The sequence below is a fragment of the Salmo salar genome, chromosome ssa17, assembly GCF_905237065.1.
Source record: "Salmo salar chromosome ssa17, Ssal_v3.1, whole genome shotgun sequence".
Lineage (NCBI taxonomy): Eukaryota > Metazoa > Chordata > Actinopteri > Salmoniformes > Salmonidae > Salmo > Salmo salar.
In genome coordinates this window covers 57,289,365-57,310,033 of record NC_059458.1, presented here as the reverse complement: position 1 = coordinate 57,310,033, position 20,669 = coordinate 57,289,365, and the positions used below count along the sequence as shown (strand labels likewise).

At 43.3% G+C, this 20,669-nt stretch overlaps 1 protein-coding gene across 10 annotated transcripts in view; it reads right to left on the bottom strand.

Moving 5' to 3' along the window:
• Positions 1 to 20,669, bottom strand: part of LOC106576161 (DENN domain-containing protein 5B) — a 107,829-nt gene that overhangs the window by 67,195 nt on the left and 19,965 nt on the right. For 2 of the 10 annotated variants that reach the window (XM_014153118.2, XM_045699786.1), the window contains exon 1: positions 19,937 to 20,320. The exons of 3 other annotated variants lie outside the window; for them this stretch is intronic. In XM_014153118.2, the coding sequence (XP_014008593.2) occupies positions 19,937 to 20,045 (109 nt within the window). In that variant the 5' untranslated portion in view covers positions 20,046 to 20,320. Of the gene's footprint in view, positions 1 to 17,032; positions 17,052 to 19,936; positions 20,322 to 20,669 lie in introns of those variants that run through there. 5 more of the 10 variants (XM_014153121.2, XM_045699788.1, XM_045699784.1 and 2 more) reach the window with 4 other exon arrangements.

Below are 20,669 nucleotides of genomic sequence, written 5' to 3'. Positions count from 1 at the left end.
GACGATATATCAGATCGTTTTGACAATGTCGCAATATTATTTTGCTCTAGCTTGCTTTAGCTGCAACAAAACTAGCTTGTCTTCCATCTTTTTAAAATAGGGAGCCAATTCCTTTTCAGCACTTATTTCCATGACAGATCATAACAGATCGTTTTCTCAAGGCTCTGTGCAGCAGACATGGTGAGCAACATGTAAAAAAAAAAAAAAAATTAAAACAGGATCGAATCGCAATACATATAAAAACTTGAGAATCGCAATACGTTTCGTATTGGCACCTAAGTTATTGTGATAATATGGTATTGTGAGGTCCCTGGCAATTCCAGCCCTACTTCAAGGGAGATACAGAACAGAGAAACCTTAAAGTTGATGCTCCACAGCTACACCATTGTAATTCATGGTGGTGACAGCACAGTTTCAGCCAGTTTACAATTTCAGACACCGTTTCTTCCCTTATAAAACAAAGTTCCGAGACTATTTTGAATAATGACAGACATGTGACTCTTGCATCTTGCCCCAGGTGGCAGGTATATGCAACTGGGATTTCCCAGCATGCTGTGCAGGAGGTGTGCGTCCGTGCTGTCGGCTGTAACACCGTGTGAGGGGCGGTACAGGCTGTTTCAGGAGTGATAAAAGGATAGAAATAAGACACTCCAGGAGGGGTTTAGCACAAAGGCAGTCCCCAGAAGGGAGTTTGTCAGGGGTGCACTGGGGAGTGAACATGAAGCAGGCGATAGACAGAAAACGTCAACCCATCCTGGAAGATGTACCTGATGAAAGGGGGAAACAAACCGACCTGTGGAGAAAACTGTAGTAGGTCGGCTAGTAGTTACCTGTCAAAATTATGTTTTGAGGGCAGGAACAACTTATAATTAAGCAATTGAATGAGGCTAGTACTAACAGCTGTTTTCATGGTAGCATTGCAATAAAGTGATGAAAACGATGACTGGTGACTGGTCTGAGCTGACTCAGTGTCCACCAAGCTGTGCGGTACAGAGGTGTATTCAGGTGGTCAGGTGTTCCTCTAGAAGAGTCATCTGGGTTCAGTAGGATCATGTAGGGTTATATAAAAAGTTAAAGTATGTTTGTCCAAATGTTTATTTCCACAGGGGTAAAGCCAGCTGCAGCAGTATACAGTCGTAGCCAAAAGTTTTGAGAATGACACAAATATAAATTTTCAAAGTCTGCTGCCTCTGTTTGTATGATGGCATTTTGCATATACTCCAGAATGTTATGAACAGTGATCAGATGAATTGCAATTAATTGCAAAGTCCCTCTTTGCCATGCAAATGAACTGAATCCCCCAAAAACATTTCCACTGCATTTCAGCCCTGCCACAAAAGGACCAGCTGACATCATGCCAATGATTCTCTCGTTAACACAGGTGTGAGTGTTGACAAGGACAAGGCTGGAGATCACTCTGTCATGCTGATTGAGTTTGAATAATAGACTGGAAGCTTCAAAAGGAGGGTGGTGCTTGGAATCATTGTTCTTCCCCTGTTAAACATGGTTACCTGCAAGGAAACATGTGCCATCATCATTGCTTTGCACAAAAAGGGCTTCACAGGCAAGGATATTGCTGCCAGTAAGACTGCACCTAAATCAACCATTTATCAGATCATCAAGAACTTCAAGGAGAGCGGTTCAATTGTTGTGAAGGCTTCAGGGCGCCCAAGACAGTCAAGCAAGCGCCAGAACCGTCTCCTAAAGTTGATTCAGCTGCGGGATCGGGGCACCACCAGTACAGAGCTTGCTCAGGAATGGCAGCAGGCAGGTGTGAGTGCATCTGCACACAAGTCAAGAAGGGCAGCAAAGAAGCCACTTCTCTCCAGGAAAAACATCAGGGACAGACTGATATTCTGCAAAAGGTACAGGGATTTTTCTCTGATGAATTCCCTTTCCAATTGTTTGGGGCATCCAGAAAAAAGCTTGTCCGGAGAAGACAAGGTGAGCGCTACCATCAGTCCTGTGTCATGCTAACAGTAAAGCATCCTGAGACCATTCATGTGTGGGGTTGCTTCTCAGTCAAGGGAGTGGGCTCACTCACAATTTTGCCTAACACAGCCATGAATAAAGAATGGTACCAACACATCCTCCGAGAGTAACTTCTCCCAACCATCCAGGAACAGTTTGATGACGAACAATGCCTTTACCAGCATGATGGAGAACCTTGCCATAAGGCAAAAGTGATAACTAAGTGACTCGGGGAACAAAACATTGATATTTTGGGTCCTTGGCCAGGAAACTCCCCAGACCTTAATCCAATTGAGAACTTGTGGCCAATCCTCAAGAGGTGGGTGGACAAACAAAAACCCACAAATTCTGACAAACTCCAAGCATTGATTATGCAAGAATGGGCTGCCATCAGTCAGGATGTGGCCCAGAAGTTAATTGACAGCATGCCAGGGCGGATTGCAGAGGTCTTGAAAAAGAAGGGTCAACACTACAAATATCGACTCTGCATCAACTTCATGTAATTGTCAATAAAAGCCTTTGACACTTATGAAATGCTTTTAATTATACTTCAGTATTCCATAGTAACATCTGACAAAAATATCTAAAGACACTGAAGCAGCAAACTTTGTGAAAATTAATATTTGTGTCATTCTCAAAACTTTTGGCCACGACTGTACAGCCTGACTGACCCAGCCTCCTGTTGAAAGACAAAGAGAGGAGAGAGAGCCTGCCAGGAGAGAACACTGAAGAGGAAGGGTGGGATTGTTAGACTGAAAAATACAGAGAGCAAGTGAAGAGAGAGAGAGCAAAAAAGAGGGAGTGAGAGAGCCTTAGAGGACGAGCACAGAAGACCAGAGTGAGGGAGTGTGTTGATGAAAACGTCAAAGAGAGAGATAGATGTAGGGAGAACAAAGGAGAGTGAGTGAAAGAGAAAAAAGAGAGAGAGATAAAGAAGAGAGAAAACAGCTGTAGAGTTCAGTGTAGTGTACACTTGGGAGAAGTGCCAGCTCTCAAACCTCCAGGGGAAAACTCTGCCTGCCTGACATTTTCACAACCCCAAAATAACCAGCCACATCCCATATAAACATTACCCTTCCCTTAGGTTTATCTTTATCATTATCTTTTGAAAAAAAGCCTAGCAATCCCATTCTTGCAAAATAAACAGTCTTTCTGGCAAAACATTTTTTTTTTAAGTATACTGGCGTAAGGGAGGTTTTGATTCAGATGTCAAGGTTAGCGATCTCTCTACACCAGTAATCACATGGTAGATTATTTCAATAAAGTGATCACGAACAAAAGAAAAAATGTAACAGTGGTAAAAATGCCACTGGCAGCACATTTCAATTCCTCAGAGGCAGATGAAAGGACAAGGAACAAATTGGCCCTCGGCACTTGAGGAGAGGGAACTGTCATCAGTTAGAGATGGAGATAGGGGGAGGAAGACCAAAAGAGAGCGGGGGAGAGCGTAGAAGAGAGAGGAACAAAACATCTGAAACTCTCCATCTCCTTTGATATCCACAGATAAGGCTTTGGCTTGGTTGGCCCTCAGACTAATTACGGTAGTATTACGGAGCCTTCTGTAGACTAGTTCCTCCCCACAGTGCTGTACGCACATCCATGCAGCACGGCCATGTAAGAGCCCTCTGTAGCCTCGTAAGAGCCCCTCTCATCACACAAACAGGCACATTGAAGGCCAGCGGCGGCCATCTTTGATCCATTTGTCTCTAAGAGCTGTGCATAGTCTCAGTGAGGGCTCTGAAGAAAGGAAGCTATTTCTTAAAATTACTATACTTGTGCATTGAAAAATATGTGTTGTGTGTGTGTGTGAGTGAATGTGCATAAAGGGTCAAATATGTTGCTGCCTCGATGCTTCCAAAACGCCAGCCACTGACCAACGTAAATGATCTAAATATAATTAGGCCTAGGCAGAGTGAGAATGGGACTATAGTGGTGGAGGGGGTGGGGTCTCTCTCTACCGAACAACCCAGCTACCCCTACGGCATAATATGACTTGCTTAAAAAACCTTTGGTTACCGTGGCAACCGGTTAAGCAGCCCAACGCTCTGAAGAGACTAATGGCCCTGGTTGAAGTGAGGTTACATCAGCCCGTTTCAACCCTATAAAACACATGCTAATTGTGGCCACCTCGGAGAGAGGGGTACCTGTGTGTTGAGAGGAGTGGACACATGAGTTGACTGACAACCAACAGACAACGCTAAGGTAATTTCACAACAAAGAAGAGAGAGAAGGGTCACTTTTATTACAGAGAGTGACAACGGGTAGAAGTGCGTGAGAGAGTGAGATCTGTACTGCACAAGCTCAGGCCAACAAAGCCGAGTGCTCACTTGAAGCCAGACAAGAGAGTGTAAAGGACAGAGAGCGAGAGAAAGAAAGAAAGAGAGACACAAGTGTGTGGGTGGTGGGTAGGGTAGAGAAGGGTGAATCATTTGTTCACCCCTAAATGTTTATAAAAACAGACAAAGAATCCCTTGTTTAATGTCAACAGTCCACAACTATCTGGTGATGCTTACCGCTACAGATGGCTTCATACCAAATACCCAGAGAGGAAACAGATCACTGAGCCACAACGACACCTGAGCAACTGGGTGTGTGTGTGTGTGTGTGTGTGTGTGTGTGTGTGTGTGTGTCTCTCTCTAAGCCAACATGCAAATTACCAATCTGTGTTCATCGGTTGACACGGATTGCAACAAGCTGAAATTGCATGCCACTTTACATAGAGCAGCTCTCACAGATGGAGGCCGTTGAGGAGTATAAAGACAACACCCACTGAACAACTTGACTACAGAAGGATAAGATGAAGGGAAGCGGAGAAGAAAAAAAAGAAGCAATGGTGGATGGATAGATGGACTTCAAGGCTTTCAGAACCGGAACCAGTTGTAAATCAGCCCATCATCCTCCACGAGCCAGCACAACAAGCCACCGTCACCATCCTTCACACCAGAGAGAGCTAAGATAATACAGCTGGACTTCCCCCATCATAACGCCACTGACACCTTTCATCAGTCACCATGGCGTGGCGCTCTGCGTTCACCAAGGCCCCATCAGATCTCGTACAACAGTCCATCTGTCTCCATTACAAGCTTCCTGCTGTCACTCTCTACATGTCCGACCAAGTATGGTGTGAAAACACGCTTTGGTGATGAATTTTCACTTTATGTTAAAAAATAAATTATTATTTGGGTTCTGAAATGTTCAGTGGGGTTGCTCTAATATAAAAATAAAATCGGATTTCGTAACCTAATACATCAGATAATAAGCACCGAGCTCTGTTGATATAGCAGTGCAGGTTACTCGTAAACGACTTTTGAAGATTTTACATTTTATGGTCGTCGTCTTCAAAGTTGTTTCCGCGGATCGCAAAAAAGCTAAATTAGCATGACGAGCTGAATTAAATGTAAAAAGCTATGAAAATAAAATGCTTGGTATGTGCTCAGTGCTCCGTTGACATTTCAAATAAATAAAAATGTAATAATTTCACAGAGAAACTTGTTTTTGTCAGAAATCTTTCAAATGAATATGAAAAGTGTATAGTAAAATACTACATGTCCTGTCTCCATCTTCCCTCTATATTGTTTTATGTCCTGCGGATTCGAGAAGAAAGATGGCGAGTTCAATGGGAAACTGAGCCTGTCAGGTAGCCGGTATCCTTAATGCTAGCACAGAATCCAGCCTAGCTGACAGAATGCAATTTCACACTTTTTTCTTCTAGCCTCCATTGATTATTTCTTTTTGAGGTCAGTTCGATTATTTTTTAAATAATCACGGTTATTGATTTCAGTTTCAATAAAAAAAAAAAAATGTCTGGCTGTATATATATATATATATATATATATATATATATATATATATATATATATATAGTGGCGCAGCGGTCTAAGGCACTGCATCTCAGTGCTTGAGGCGTCACTACAGACCCTGGCCGTGATTCGGTGTCCCATAGGGCGGCGCACAATTGGCCCAACGTCGTCCAGGTTTGGCGGGGGTAGGCTGTCATTGTAAATCAGAATTTGTTCTTAACCGACTTGCCTAGTTAAATAAAAAAAAATGAATACAATTATCAAATAATGATATTAAAATTGAAAACAAAATGTAATTTCCTATTAAATAAAATGTGCTTTTTTAAGGACTTTTGTATTCCATCATCATCTCATGCTCAGGCAGCAGCAACAAACAGCCAGACAACATTCTCTGTTCTCCCTATACTGTACTGTCTTCAGTCATTGTCACGTAGAGTAGGCCAGAAGGCTAAACTGGAAAACCTAACCTCTATAAAAAATAAAAAGATGGCGGAGCCGCAAAAGTTCTTCTGTGCAACGGTGTTTATTTACATAGTGATTCCGGAACAAAACAACAGTACTGCCATCAAACGTATACCTTATGGGACAGCTTAAAAACAAAGCTGCCCCACCCACAGCTCAATCCAAAATGCCTCTCCTTGAACTGAAAGAGAGGCTCCTTTTGTAGGGGTAGCCCCTCCCCTCAGAACAATTAACACTAATTAATTAAGCAATTACCTATTCAACATACAGTTTCCATTTATCTAAACATACCAAAATATATACATTGCAACACGTTTATGAAACAACATCACAATATAACATTTACAAAATTACATCACTACTGACAGTGTCTTCCAATATGCCCGTTTACATTAATGAGCCATTCCGGACAGGCACTACAAAGTAAGCCCAATTCCCTTAGCTCGGGTCCTTATCCAGCATACCTGGAAGCTACAGAGATGGAGAGAGAGAGGAACAGAACAAACAACCGCGCTCATCCATAACATCGATAAGTATACTAAATATTGCTTATATTAAATATGAACACCTGTCTTTATTTCTTTATACCCTAACTGGTTACTGAAGTAAGTGTGAAATGTATGTACCAAGATAGAGACGTTAACTTGTGTGTCGACCCACATTGTTAACTTATCTGATAACGGAGCAGGGAGGAGTGATGAATGTGTGCGTGCGTTAAAGTACCAAATGCTGCCCGCGGCCAGTGACGGACTTCTACGTCACAGTCATCCTATTTAGCTGGGCTAGCCTGCCTAAGCGTGCTGCAGAGCTGTCCGACCATCATTTTACTATTTTAACAAAGTAGCTAAGGCATACTTTCACAAACTGTCTCTATCCCTCTCTCTCGTCGATGTGTTCCTTTCCTCTCTCATGCGGTCTGTGTGTATTTAACCGAATGTAGCAGGCATACAACTGTATCCATCTCTGTCAAAGCCAGAAAAAAAACAGACTATGGATTACGGTCATAGTAGTTAATCACCGCGTTTCTGCGCAGAACTAGACTGAATATTTGCTTAAATGAAAACTACTACTCCCTTCAGCTCAGCGTCCCACTCTCTCGTGAATTATTTGATTTCTTTCTAGAGAAACTGCAACTACGTTGGGCTCAGAAAAACCAGAACTAACTGGAATTCAAGTAATTGAACCGACATCGGTCAATAAGTTGCTTAATAACCCACCCTTCAAAAAATAAAATAAAAAGTTGGTTAATCGCTCAGCATTGTTGGCCATCCTACAAGGGTAACAACACCATAAGGTTTGGACCATTGGTTTTCTTAGAGGATTATCTGCACAATTTTACCCATTGGTCAAAAGATGCACCCTATAAGAAGGCCGTGAGGAGAACAGTTGCTCCTGAACTGGGTGGAAATTTGGTTTAGTGGTTAGTGTTGAGGGTCGACTTGATCCGTGTTACACAAGCATTAGAATGAATACAATCAAAGGATAACAGACAGTACCACCCCTAACCTTAACGAATGGGAATAATCTATGTTCACTTTGAATAGTTCAGTACAGGCCTTTGCTATGATCTACTGTAACATTCATCTACATGTAACCTACAGCATATAAAACATAAAAACATGGCCCTCACAAAGAAACTGAAACAAAACGCACATAAACTAGTTGGACTACAAAGAACATGGACAGATTTGCTTTTAGTCAGTCTGACGTTTACTGACTTTATCATCACAGACGCAGCCAGGGTTTCTAGCGCAAAGTGCCTTTCGCAACAACCTCAGTCAGTGTGGCCAACAGACCGACTCAAATAAAGCAAACAAGAGCAGAGCGAGGTACAACAAAATAACTTATTTTCCTGGTGGGGAAATTAGGCTTTCAGAGAACAGAGATTTACGCTTTGTGTTTCATGCAGGAAAACACACAATGACATTGGTGTGTGCCCTGATAAATGTTCAACAGCTGGAAGGAGATTACACCCATCCACATATCAAGAAGCTACTACTGCCATTCACAATCCATTCTCATTTTAACAGTATTACAGACTCCAGCCAATTCCCTCTCAATGGAGGGTGGTTTGGAGAGCCTATAGCAGCGAGCTATCTGAACTCAACTCACAATGAATCAACTGAGAATGTCTCCGGCAGATTTTGTCCAGTATATTTTTCAGATAGGAAAATGCCGAATCATTCTAAAGTAGGAAAATAACGAATCATTCTAAAGTCTCGCTATTCATGGTAAATGGACATAGAAATGTGTTTCATCTTGTAATAGGCCTAAGAAGCAGGATAAAAATAACTGACTGTAGCCAAGCCCTCCATCCTACTTTCCTCTTCTCAATGGAAACGTTCTCATTATAAACTCCACTCCAACTCCTCAACACCAAACTAATCTATACTGTCACGGCATAGGAGTTTTTTTCTCCCTTTCTGCTGTTGGAGTCGGGGTTCAACTTGGAACATTGTTAGACTCAGAAGTATAGGAACATTAGTTACACATGAGACACGAGGGGATCCATAATGAAGCTTGGGAGGGGCTGAGTGCAGGGAAAGCATGTGACAGCAATGATATGGGGAGAAACCGTTGAAGGCTCATATCACTTAGTTCCCTGCTTAGCAAGAATGATGCCATGTTTAGCGATAAGGAGGAGACTCCACCCAAAGTGGGGTATTAATACCTCCACGGGGGAAGCCATGTCTGTGTCTGAATTACAGCTGTGTCGACCCTTCGGGGAGAATTTTACTTGGTTAAAGCTTCTCTAGTGACCGTGAGTTATTTACTCTGACAATTAGAACCTAACACTACTGAGTGTGACTGTTACAGAAAAAGAGCTTAAGCGCCATACAATCACAGTCCTCCAGCAGCGTGAACGTCTACGTCGCAAATGACACACTATTTCCGATGAAGTGCACTACTTTTGACCAAAGTCATATGGGCCCTGGTCAAAAGTAGTGCACTATTTAGGGAATAGGGTGCCATGAGACACAACCAACGTGAGTAAAAATAGACCCCAGTGGACTGAGGTTAATCTGTGCCGCCAGACACTGCTACTGACTGACTGTTTACTACAGGACATGTCAAACCTAGACTGGGGCTTACATCAAGACGTAATCAGAAAGCTATTCCGCAGTGTTCATTTTCATCACAAGCCAAGATGCTCCTTTAATATGTCCCGCTTTGTGCACTCTACCTGCCTCATTCTCTTGCTCCCCCATTTAATGATCTGCTTTAATGAGCAGATCATTAAATGAATGATATTTCAATGGAGCAGACAGGAGAAGTATAATGTATGTTGTACATAGAAACACAATGGCTAGAACATACTGGGTTCTCTGTTAGCTCTAGTCCTGCATTGCCAGCCCATTGTCCCTCTCTGCTCCATCCTTTCCCATAAACGCCGCTCTATATGAATCATCAGCGTGTGACGGAGAAGAGACAGTCCTAGCCAATGACTACCCACAGGCTTTATGGCCGCTGTGACACTGCCACCGGAGTTACTTATTGCATGTCTTTATCATGGTGGTATATCTGTAGGCCGCTGAAGAGCCCTCAGCCTCTGCTGCTCACTCTGTCAACATGAGACATGTAGGGACAGCCTGGGGATGTAGCGACAGACACAGTGTGTGTGTGCGCGAGTGTCTGTGTCTTATGCAAGACAGAGAGAGGGAAAGAGAGAGAACAATGTGTCCCATCTGATTGCGGTCACGTATTGTTTACCCAGCAGGCTTATCACAGGTCACAGGTCGCTGGATGAGTTGGAGCTCGGTCAAAGAACAAAGTCGACATGACCGGCCAGCTAAGCATCCCCAGAAAGACATAAACACACACGTTGAAAGATCGTTTCCCAGCACCCACAACTGAGAATGCCTTCAATTAATCCCTAGCAGACTGACCATACTGTGAACCAATTAGATACATATTCCGGCGTTGTCATGGCAACTAGATGTTGTGGAATGTTCCGAGGGCCTTGGAGGTTGTTGGTTTCCTTCTGGACGGGACAGCCAATGTGACTCAGCTTTAGCCTCTAACAAGTCGTTGAATCAACACTACTGTTGGCTGCACTGGAGCTCTTCAAATATATTCACAAACGTATCCAAACATTCATAATCTAACAAAGTACATTGAAACCGATATTAAAATATAGATTCATACATGTTGACGTTACATAAAAATGCTCGTTGGACAGATTCACAGATGAGAAAAGGGCTCTAAAAACCACATTTGCTACACCAAGCACACAGATATTGCATGTCTGTGATCATAGATCCCGCTATAAAAACATGCTTCTCTTCTCATTCATCAACTGGTCTTGCACACAGGAATGATGTAATTAATACATTTCAGCTCTTCAATGTTCTGATTTACACAACATGAATAATTCCTAACTGTCCAGTAGCATGGCCTCACACTGGACGCCGTGGCGATAGTCCTGTTGCTAGGCACCGCCAGCAGCCCTGTAGCCCACCACTGCCCTGTAATCTGTCATGGGAGACGACCCTGGATGGCTGCCGTGGTGATGGCTATCGGGTGTTAGTTACGTAAGGAGATTTACAGCCGGCGTGCCCGATATAACAGTACAACGTTACTATGAGTAGGAGGAGGAGGCCGGGTGCTGTTCTGCTGACGGTGTGACCAGTGTTGTTAGGGATGCTGGGCGGTGTAGTATTATCATCCTGTGATTGATGGAAATGAACCAGCGTGCACTAAACCACACACAGCTCTTCATCTGAGAGGGATTTTCCCTTCGCTTTCATCCAGAAGCATCTTTCTTCTTCTACATTTCTATCCCTCTCTTGCCCTTCATAAATTCTCTCTCTCCCTCTTCTTCATCATTTGATTCTCCCAAGAGATGACTCTCTTTCCTGTCTCCCTGGGTCCCCACCTCCCTGTGTGTAACCCTCTCATTCTTTCTCCCTATCACATATCTATTTATCTCCATCCTTCTCCCTCTCATTATTTCTCTGTATTGCCTCTCTCCCTCTCTTTATCCCTTGCCCTTTTTCTCAATCCCAGTCAGCCATTTCAACAGAAGCCTGGTCTCTTTGAAATGTCTTTCAGTGACACTGACAGCGCCCTCTCTGGGTCAGCCCAGTCCAGGGCAGAGACCAAACAAACAGGACATAGCACACAGACCGCAGAACCCTGGCTGTACCATTTCACCACTGGGTATAACTGCTATCCATTCTCCAGGGTACACACGCCAACTGCAACAACAACACTTGTTGCAGCTTGTATTGACAGAGAGACTGAGGGGGAGGCAAGAAAGGGATGGATAGAGGAATATAAATGAATTGTTTGAAACCAGCATACTGGGGAAAGGGGGATAGCTAGTCAGTTGTACAACTGAATGCATTCAACTGAAATGTGTCTTCTGTTCTATTGTTGGAGATGCTATTGTTGGGATGGAGAAGTCAGCCAATAGGAGGAAGTCAGAGAGAGAGTTCATGGTAGACTTTATACTATACCTGGCAACTGACCATGATGACGAGCCAAACAATACATCCTATGGGAATGGAAAACCATTATGCTACATTATTTTATTTAACCTTTATTTAACTAGGGAAGTCAGTTAAGAACAAATTCTTATTTACAATGACGGCCTACCCCGGGCAAACTTTCCCCTAACCCGGACGACGCTGGGACAATTGTTTTTGGATTTACCATCCTCTCCAACCCTTCACCAAATACGAACACATTCGGGCCGTCTGATTGGTGCCATAAAACAACGGGTTGGGCCAGAGCCAGAACACACGTGGGTGAAGCGACGCTTTCGAAAGTACATGACTGGCTTTGATACTTTGATTGGTTATAGACAATCCAATCGTTGACCACTTTGTTTTCACCACAAACCGCGTCACCCAAACAACTTTAAATGCGTCAGAATCCGACTAAAGTCTGTCGCGAACAACAGAGGAAGGAGGAGGAGTCAGGCAAGGGTAGGCTACCACTGTCATATATTGTGGCTGAACTGACATTGACTTGTATGTAATATACATCAGGATTCTCATAGCTGAGCAGAGTGTACAGACTGACTCATTGTAGAAAACCACAGGAAGTCTTCTTGAAACTGACAATGGCATTCTATTCAAGTCCAGCTTCAATCCCCTCCAAAAGGGACATATTCATAGAAAGAAAAAAAATCACAGCCATAGTGGTTTTTAAGTACATCTATGATTTGTCCAACAAGGAAAGAGTATCATACAACACTCCAGTCATTTGAATGTTAAATGAGGATTATGGAGGCTACCTTAATGATGTATAGTTATTCCAATGGTCTCTGCTCTCGTCACCTAAAAAAGTGTAGAGCTACAGTATTTGGTTAGTGATTTTCAGAACATTCCTGAGGCTCTCACTTCTATTTCGGCAGATAATTCTGTTCCTAGTCTTAGTGTTTTTACTCTGAAAATTAGAACCTATGAAAAGCTTAACCAAGTTTATTCTTCCCAGAGGATCAATACAGCTGCATTAGACAAAAACATTTCCACATAAGCACTGATATTTAACCCTTTCTCCTAGGCCGAGTTCCCTCTTATACATCTGAACAGCCAATGCATCTCTGTTGCTAAACAGAACCTTAGTGATATCTGTTCTTCCTCACTTCATCTGACCTGACCTTTACCCCAAAGTGCTCACTCCTCCCCAACTCAAGCCTGTCATGGTGATTGGTACCAGACTGTGTGTCTCTTCTCCTCCCAGAGGATCCCTCCCATAGGATCCCTGATGGCTAACAATAACATATCCTGACTATGTAAACTTTATATTTTACCCTCTCTCCCTCAGTGACATGAATAAGTATGTTTCATATTCTCAGAACCCAACACTAGTCAATAGGCTTCTCTGCCAGTACTGTTTCCACATAGATAGCTGCATAATAACTGACAGAAACATGTGAAATGTCAGATAGTGACAGTGACATTTCCATATACTGAGCGCCTCACAAACATATGTTGTTTGACTTTCAGAGATGCAACAATGGTGTTACCACAGGATGAATAAAAGGCCAGTTCATACAAACAGCTGAGCTATTTGGAACACTACAAAACTCTACTAAACAGTAAACATGGTCCGTAATAGACAAAAAGGTGGCACTTCAAAAAGAACCAAGGACACAGCACACATTACCTCACTATAACCATTTAGATTTCTACCTAGTGCCTATTCTGGACTGCGAGTCATTCTATTATAGAAGAAAAAGACAGTGGAAGAAAATGTGACAGAAAAGCAGCAAGAGAGTAAATTTAGCTTCAGAACAATCAAATTGACAAAAGCTGTAAGAGAATCTGCTAGAAGCTTAACCACAGAAATGTGATTTCTCCAATAGCCTACTAACACTGAACACCACTATCTTAACATGGCTCCTAGGCCATCAGTATAAATAACGTTAAGCCCCTGGTTGGCCTTACCAAAACAACAACTCCCTGTCCCAGTTGGGTTAAATGCAGAAGACATTTTGGTTGAATGTACTTTCCTTTCCCCCCCTCACCCACTACACCCCATTCTCCCACATCTGCTGCTGCCGAGCCCAGGGAGAGAGGGAGCATATTGGAGACCGGGTCAAAGACGGGGGAGGGGTGTGTGAAATGGGGCGCACAGCCCTCAGTGATCAACTGCTCGTTTTGAGACTGGTCGGGGGCATTTGTGTTTGGAGGGGGGTTTGGGGGACCGACGGTGCTACCGTGGCAACAGGCTCCCAGCAACAGCAGCCTCACCTCTCGCCCACTCCTCCCTGAGGCTGGGTATCCATCATGATCAGCTGGGTCGGTTCTAACTTTTAACCTCTGATCTTGATCTTTAACTTAAAACACTTGACAGTGATCGATGGGGATAATGGTGGTGACAGTGTTCCTGACATTGATCTAACAAGCTTCTTGCTAGACTACGCTGTAAGGACAGAGTAGCCTACGTTATACCTAACAAACAAATCAGGGTTTTTTCCCCCCATTGAATTCCAGTCCACGTGAACTTCAGTGTCTGGCCATTTTCACAGCTTTTTGGCATAAATGTTACTACTAAGTTACTACTAGTATTAATTATCACTAGGTAATAGAGGTAAATCCCCTGACCTCCTTGGTGAAGACTAAAAACAAGCAGACAGGGTGACTCTGTGGGAGTGGAGTTGAGTAACCCTTATATCTAAAAGGGTAAAACGTTCAGGGAAGCAGAGTGCAGAGGCTGTGGTTGCATGTGCGTTTTTGTGTGGAGGATTGCGTTAGATTAGAGAGATTGTTAAAGCGTGGAGCACTGCTCAGTGTAGCCTGGAGGAGCTGTCTGAATGGATTAAACTAACAGGCTTAACACAGCCCACAGATAGATAGCCCTGCCTACTGCCTAGCTAACTGGCCTGACTACAGATAGATAGCCCTGCCTAGCTAACTGGCCTGACTACAGATAGATAGCCCTGCCTACTGCCTAGCTAACTGGCCTGACTACAGATAGATAGCCCTGCCTACTGCCTAGCTAACTGGCCTGACTACAGATAGATAGCCCTGCCTAGCTAACTGGCCTGACTACAGATAGATAGCCCTGCCTACTGCCTAGCTAACTGGCCTGACTACAGATAGATAGCCCTGCCTAGCTAACTGGCCTGACTACAGATAGATAGCCCTGCCTACTGCCTAGCTAACTGGCCTGACTACAGATAGATAGCCCTGCCTAGCTAACTGGCCTGACTACAGATCACACACAGGCGACGATGGCATAGAGAGATGGAGGAAATCACTACACAGTTATATATATAAAAAATATTAAAAAACACAAAAAATGTATATAAAAAAATAATAAAAAAAGAGAGAGACAGAGAGAGAGACAGAGAGAGAGACAGTGAGAGAGAGAATTCAGTGTGTGACCATGAAAAGAGTACTCTCCCTTGGAGGACATTTAACTTCCTCTCTCCTTTGTCTAGAGAAACCTCCTTGGTCACATTACCAGAGAACTGAAGGTGTTAGCCACAATTTTTACCTATTAATATGAACTAGCGTAAGTGTTAGCCTATGGTTTATGTTAACAGATTCCTACATGGTCATTAGCATATGTCAACAAGGGCGTGCGTCAGCGCTGGCCTGTGTCATCATTAGCATATTCCAGTGTTGTATTTGCTTTAGCCAAGGGACTGCATTGTGCTGACTTCCAGACTGGCCCCTGGAGGACAGATGGCCAAGGCCAGCAGTAAAGCCCTTCAAATCCCTTTGTGAGGCGCCTTCACTGGGCTTGCTGACACCACCTCAGCCCAGTTTAGCTAGTCCCTACAGGCCTACATTCCATTATCAACGTGTAGGTCATATCACCAGAAACACTAGTACACTTGTAGCCTACACGTGTACACTCTTGCACTTCAGGGACACGTATAGAGTTCTAGAGACAGACACTAGAAAACATGTGCATGTATTAGCCAATACAGTTTATGGATGGGGTTGAATTACTCGCACGATTTCACTAACCCAACCTTAATCCGTCAGTATCAAATGTGCCGGTTTGGATAAAAGACCGGTGTGAGGAGTCTGCGGTATGAAAGAGGAAGACGGGGATGAAGGATGAATGGACAGGGATAAAAGAGGAGAGAAAGAGGAGGTCTGGGACCACTGGAGCAGGTGGGGACTCTCCCCTTTCCGAAGAGACAGGATTGACTACAAAGGTAAATTCTTACCTGATGAGTACATAGCATCATTGCTTACTGAAAGCTGAACATCTGTTGTTCACTGGTACAGGCTGCATCTTAAGTGTGTTTGTCAGTAAGACTTCTTCATTTCATATTTATGGATGCTTTCGTGCATGCCTTTCCCCATCAGTGGGGGGTTAGAGTGAGGGGTGTGAGGTGAGGCTCACGAGGATGGAACACTGACCTAATAACTATCCCTGTACAGCTGGTGTGCCAACCTCAACTCCCAGAATAGCACACACCCTTCTCACTTTTCAGCTCCACACACACACACACACACACCACAATGCAGCTGGTCCTAGAATACAGGGAATGAACAACACATTGGTGGCGGGCCTCTGTTAGAGTGGAACCATTTCTGGTCGCTCTATTCACCAGTTTGGATTTATAAACCACTTCAAGACTCTGATAAAGTCAGTGAGTAAGACTTCTATCATAGTGCCACCATTAAAGTGATACGAAAAGGATTTTGGCAATGAAGCCTTTTATCTACCTCCCAAGAGTCAGATGAACTTGTAGCATGCTAGCTGTTCCCATAGACTTCCAGTCGTTGCGCTAAAGCAAGCTAATTTCGCGAGCCAATGCTACCTATTAACTTCCTTCATATTGGATACAGAGACATAAAAATGGTATCCATGAGTTCATCTGACTCTGGGATAGTAGCCTTTTGGCTTCATTGCCAAATTCCCGAACTATGCCTTTAATAGGAGTGACACACACTTCAACTCTCCTCTACTTTGGAAATGTTTCGTCGCTGGAGGACAAACATTGAGGTCAAAGCCAACGAAAAGTGTGGTACTACCATGCTCACTGAATGAACAAATAGGGAGATAGATGGCATCCACTGGGACAGTGACCCCCCCAGCAGCCACACATGCAGACGGGAAGGACGGTCAAATCCACAGGAAGTCTGGCCCTGGTGCCTAGAACAATGGGCCTGGGGAAACAGGCCTACTGCCACACAAAGGGAATGGGAGGGGTGTGGAAGGAGGGGAGTCAGAGCCACATTTACAGCTCAAAATAAGCAAGGCCAGGCCTGAGCCTACTGTGGATCAGACTGAAACCAGCCCAGACCAAACCAGCCACTGTAAAACAGGATACAAGCCAGGCTTGGGCTGCTATAGCGAAAGCTAATAAAGAAGAAGCTCACTGCGAGTGGCGACATGTTGATGTCAATGATATCCATCATGGCAATCTGAGGAGTGTCGTGGGGGAGGAGAGCAGTGGGCGACGAGCGGCTTGATCTGAATTGTAAATGAATGTCAGTTTGGATGTTCAGTTGCTCACTGGGGCAGATGACAAAGCCCTGGGGATGGGATGCTGAGGAGGGGAAAAGAGGGGAGTGAGAGGGCGAGGAGATAATTGTCTACAAATGGCTCCTGTAATGGATTCGACTAGACCTTTTCCCACCGTGTCTGTGGATAAACAATCCTACGTTAACGGAGCACCACAACGGAGATCAACGGAGAAAATGTTGCAGCAGACTACCATGCGCAAAAAACACACACCCAAATCAAAGAGACCCATAGACATACTGTAACATAATACCCAAGTATAGGTATTGTTCTTCCTGGGAGACTTTGCTGAGTAGTAGTATGTAGGATTAAGAACAGTAAAGTTAGGATTTTGACAGGTGGTGCCACCTCAACTACCTAATCATGTCTGAAGACAGATTTATCAAAACTAAAACTCTGTCCCACAAAGCTTTGTTAATCATCACACCAGAGATACAGTCGCTGAATGATCTAAAGTCAACAGCAACACAGACATTACCACGCTGGCCACTCTTCCAACGAATCCCTACCAAACACGCCATCTCTTTCTCTCACCCTGTCCTTTCCTCTCCTTTCCTAACAGCTGATGGCTCAACTCCTCCGATGGTTAACTTGTGGCCCGGTTCAACACAGACACACAGGCAGATGCTCAGAGGGTTGGGGTGATCAGTGAGAGGGCAGCAGACAGGGAGGTACATGGGCTCATTGTGGTGGATGCTCAGCAGTGTCGCGTCTGAGGATCAACAACGCGCCACAGCCTGAGATCAACACACACTGGCAACAAATGGTTCCGGTGCAGACTTAACCACAAGCAAATAAAGACAAACAGCAACATGAATTTAGTCACAGAGACAACACACACACATTTATAAAGACGAGACAGGAACACAGACAGGAACATCCCACAGTGTCATAACCTGATAGCTGTTGAACTGTCTGTGTCATATCATTCATGATGCCTCCTCACCCCAGCGCAAATTAATCATCACAGAATCTAAATATTAGCCCCAAAGTAACACCCCTGCTGATCGTCCCAAAATCCTGCCCCCCCATAGAGAGGCTAAATGTGTCTGATTAAACATGCAACTAATTAACCGAGCAAACCAGAAACCTTTCAATATATAAATGTAAACATTATTTTAAAACAATTTAAATATAACACACAGAAATGTTGTGGGATTACAGTAGATGAAGAATCCATATTTTTTAGATTGATTATTTATTGGTTCATTACGTTAGTATATTATGGATGTTTGTAATAGTGTGTTATATGTGAAAATGTGTTCGTATATAAATTGTATTTTAATATGTAAGGACTCTTGGAAGATTAGTCCAAATGGGGACTAAAAGAGATCCAAATCAAATCAAACCAAACTAAAGGAATCCTGAATCATCCCATTCGAGAGTCTTGTGCCTGGAAAGTACTAGAAGAGCTGTTCCGAAGGACAAAGGATTCAAATCGGAAGCAATCCCAGCTCACTCACTTCAGGTAAAGCTGCTCCATGAACACACACAGACCGTTAAGTCATTCTCAACTTCTAGTTATATAGACTCAGCCACGGAGACATGTGATATCATATGCAACAACAGCATGACGCGACCATACAGGAACATTTTCTACTTATCCAACAGAACCACGTGCAAAGCACTCAATGTCAAAGAAAGCTCTCTTTCCTATAGAAGGACTATGTCACAGAGGAAGGTTTTTAACTTAACAGGAGAATACGAGTCTGAATCTGCCAGGTAATTTAATATGAACAGGATGCAAACTAATTAAAAACATGCAGCAACACCAGAATACTGCTATTTGGCAGTGTTCCGGTGACTCTGAACGCAGCTCAGTTGGCCCCTGAACGGAGCCAAGTGGAGGCTGGCGATCGATGGAGGGACTCTGCTTTTTTTCTTAGGGGGCTGTGCACTTTGTTCAGTCACTGATGCAAAACTGGAGGGGTGACCCTGAAATCAATATTGGACCTGCATGGTTAACAGAGAGTACTTAGAGCTCGCTATTGCACTGAACAAACACACAGCCTCACCAAACACAAACAGAGAGAGGACCTGAGTCCAACGCTGATTGAACCTAAAATATGCGCAGATATATCATTTAAGTTATTCTTAACTGAGGAAGGGTTCATGGGGTTTTAACTATTATATTACCAAAACAACGTTGATTATCGTCAGTAGCAGCATTTGTAAACAAAAACATCCTAAAAGCCTCCACTTTTGCATCCTTCACTGTGCTTCAATGAAACACCAGCCTCATAAGTGTTGGCGTTTTATCATTGAAATAATGACAGTATAGCCACTGCTTTCTTGCTCTCTCTTTAGTCCACACAATCAGCCAGGCCAGGTCTGACAAACATGTAAAGAAATGTCCCCAATACCTTTAAAATACCTTTAACCCAGTTTACCAGAGACTACCTATTGTAAAGTGGTTGTTCCACTGGATATTATAAGGTGAATGCACCAATTTGTAAGTCGCTCTGGATAAGAGCGTCTGCTAAATGACTTAAATGTAAATGTACAAGAATGTAAACAAGGTGATATCAGGCTGCAACTGTAGCCATTGTCCTTGTGTTGTTGTCTTTAAATACAGCACATAATGTATTACCTTCACTGTAAAATATGTTCCAAATAAATGATATGCATTGACAGTGTCACTAAGATTCAAGTGTATTAGTTTAAAATCAAATAGATCGTTTTTAGACAAATTCGTTTTTTTATTTTTATAGTTACCTCATAGGGAAAAGGTTAATAAAATACTAAGTAAGTAATCTTACCGGCTAATTCGTCCGGTTCCAGCCCAGTTTCGGTGTCTATTCCGCATATCACAAAGTAATGAGCAAAGCGGCAAGGCGCCGCTCCAGAAGCCGCGTTGGTCCCACTCATCTTGGATCACAGATCAACGTGCTCCTGTCCCTAGTACTCCAACCGAGACATCTACATAGCGAGAATAAAACAGGTTTTGAAACAATTTTTTAGTCTTTGTAAATGGCAGAATGATAGTTCCGACGCACGATTAAATTAGTTTTCTGTTCATCAAAGATGTCTTTAAATGTACTGAAATATCGAAGAGAAAACTTGCTTGTTGCCAGCTCTTGGTCGCACTGACAATACTGACCGAACAGAGTGCAAAACGCTTGCTCTGTGTGGGTGTGTGTGTGTGTGTGTGTGTGTGCTTGCTTTACTGCCTCGCGAGGGTGGACACGTGGCAAGCGTCGCAGGGCGGGACATTTAAATCAAATCTGATGCATAAATTAGGTAAATTAGGTGCAAAATGTGCACTGTATGTAGTCTACATATTAATCAACATATTGCATGCTAAAGCCTATGTTTAATCTTCTCTGAATTGATTCAGTTAATAAAAAACTTTATACAATGATGGAAAGACCTGTGTGTTGTCCTTGTTAATGCAGACAGAGAAGAGCTCTAACTTAATCATAGCGTCAAGCTTGTCCCGCACATTGAATATAGTTGCGGAGAGTCCCAGTAATCCTAGATTCAGATCATTCA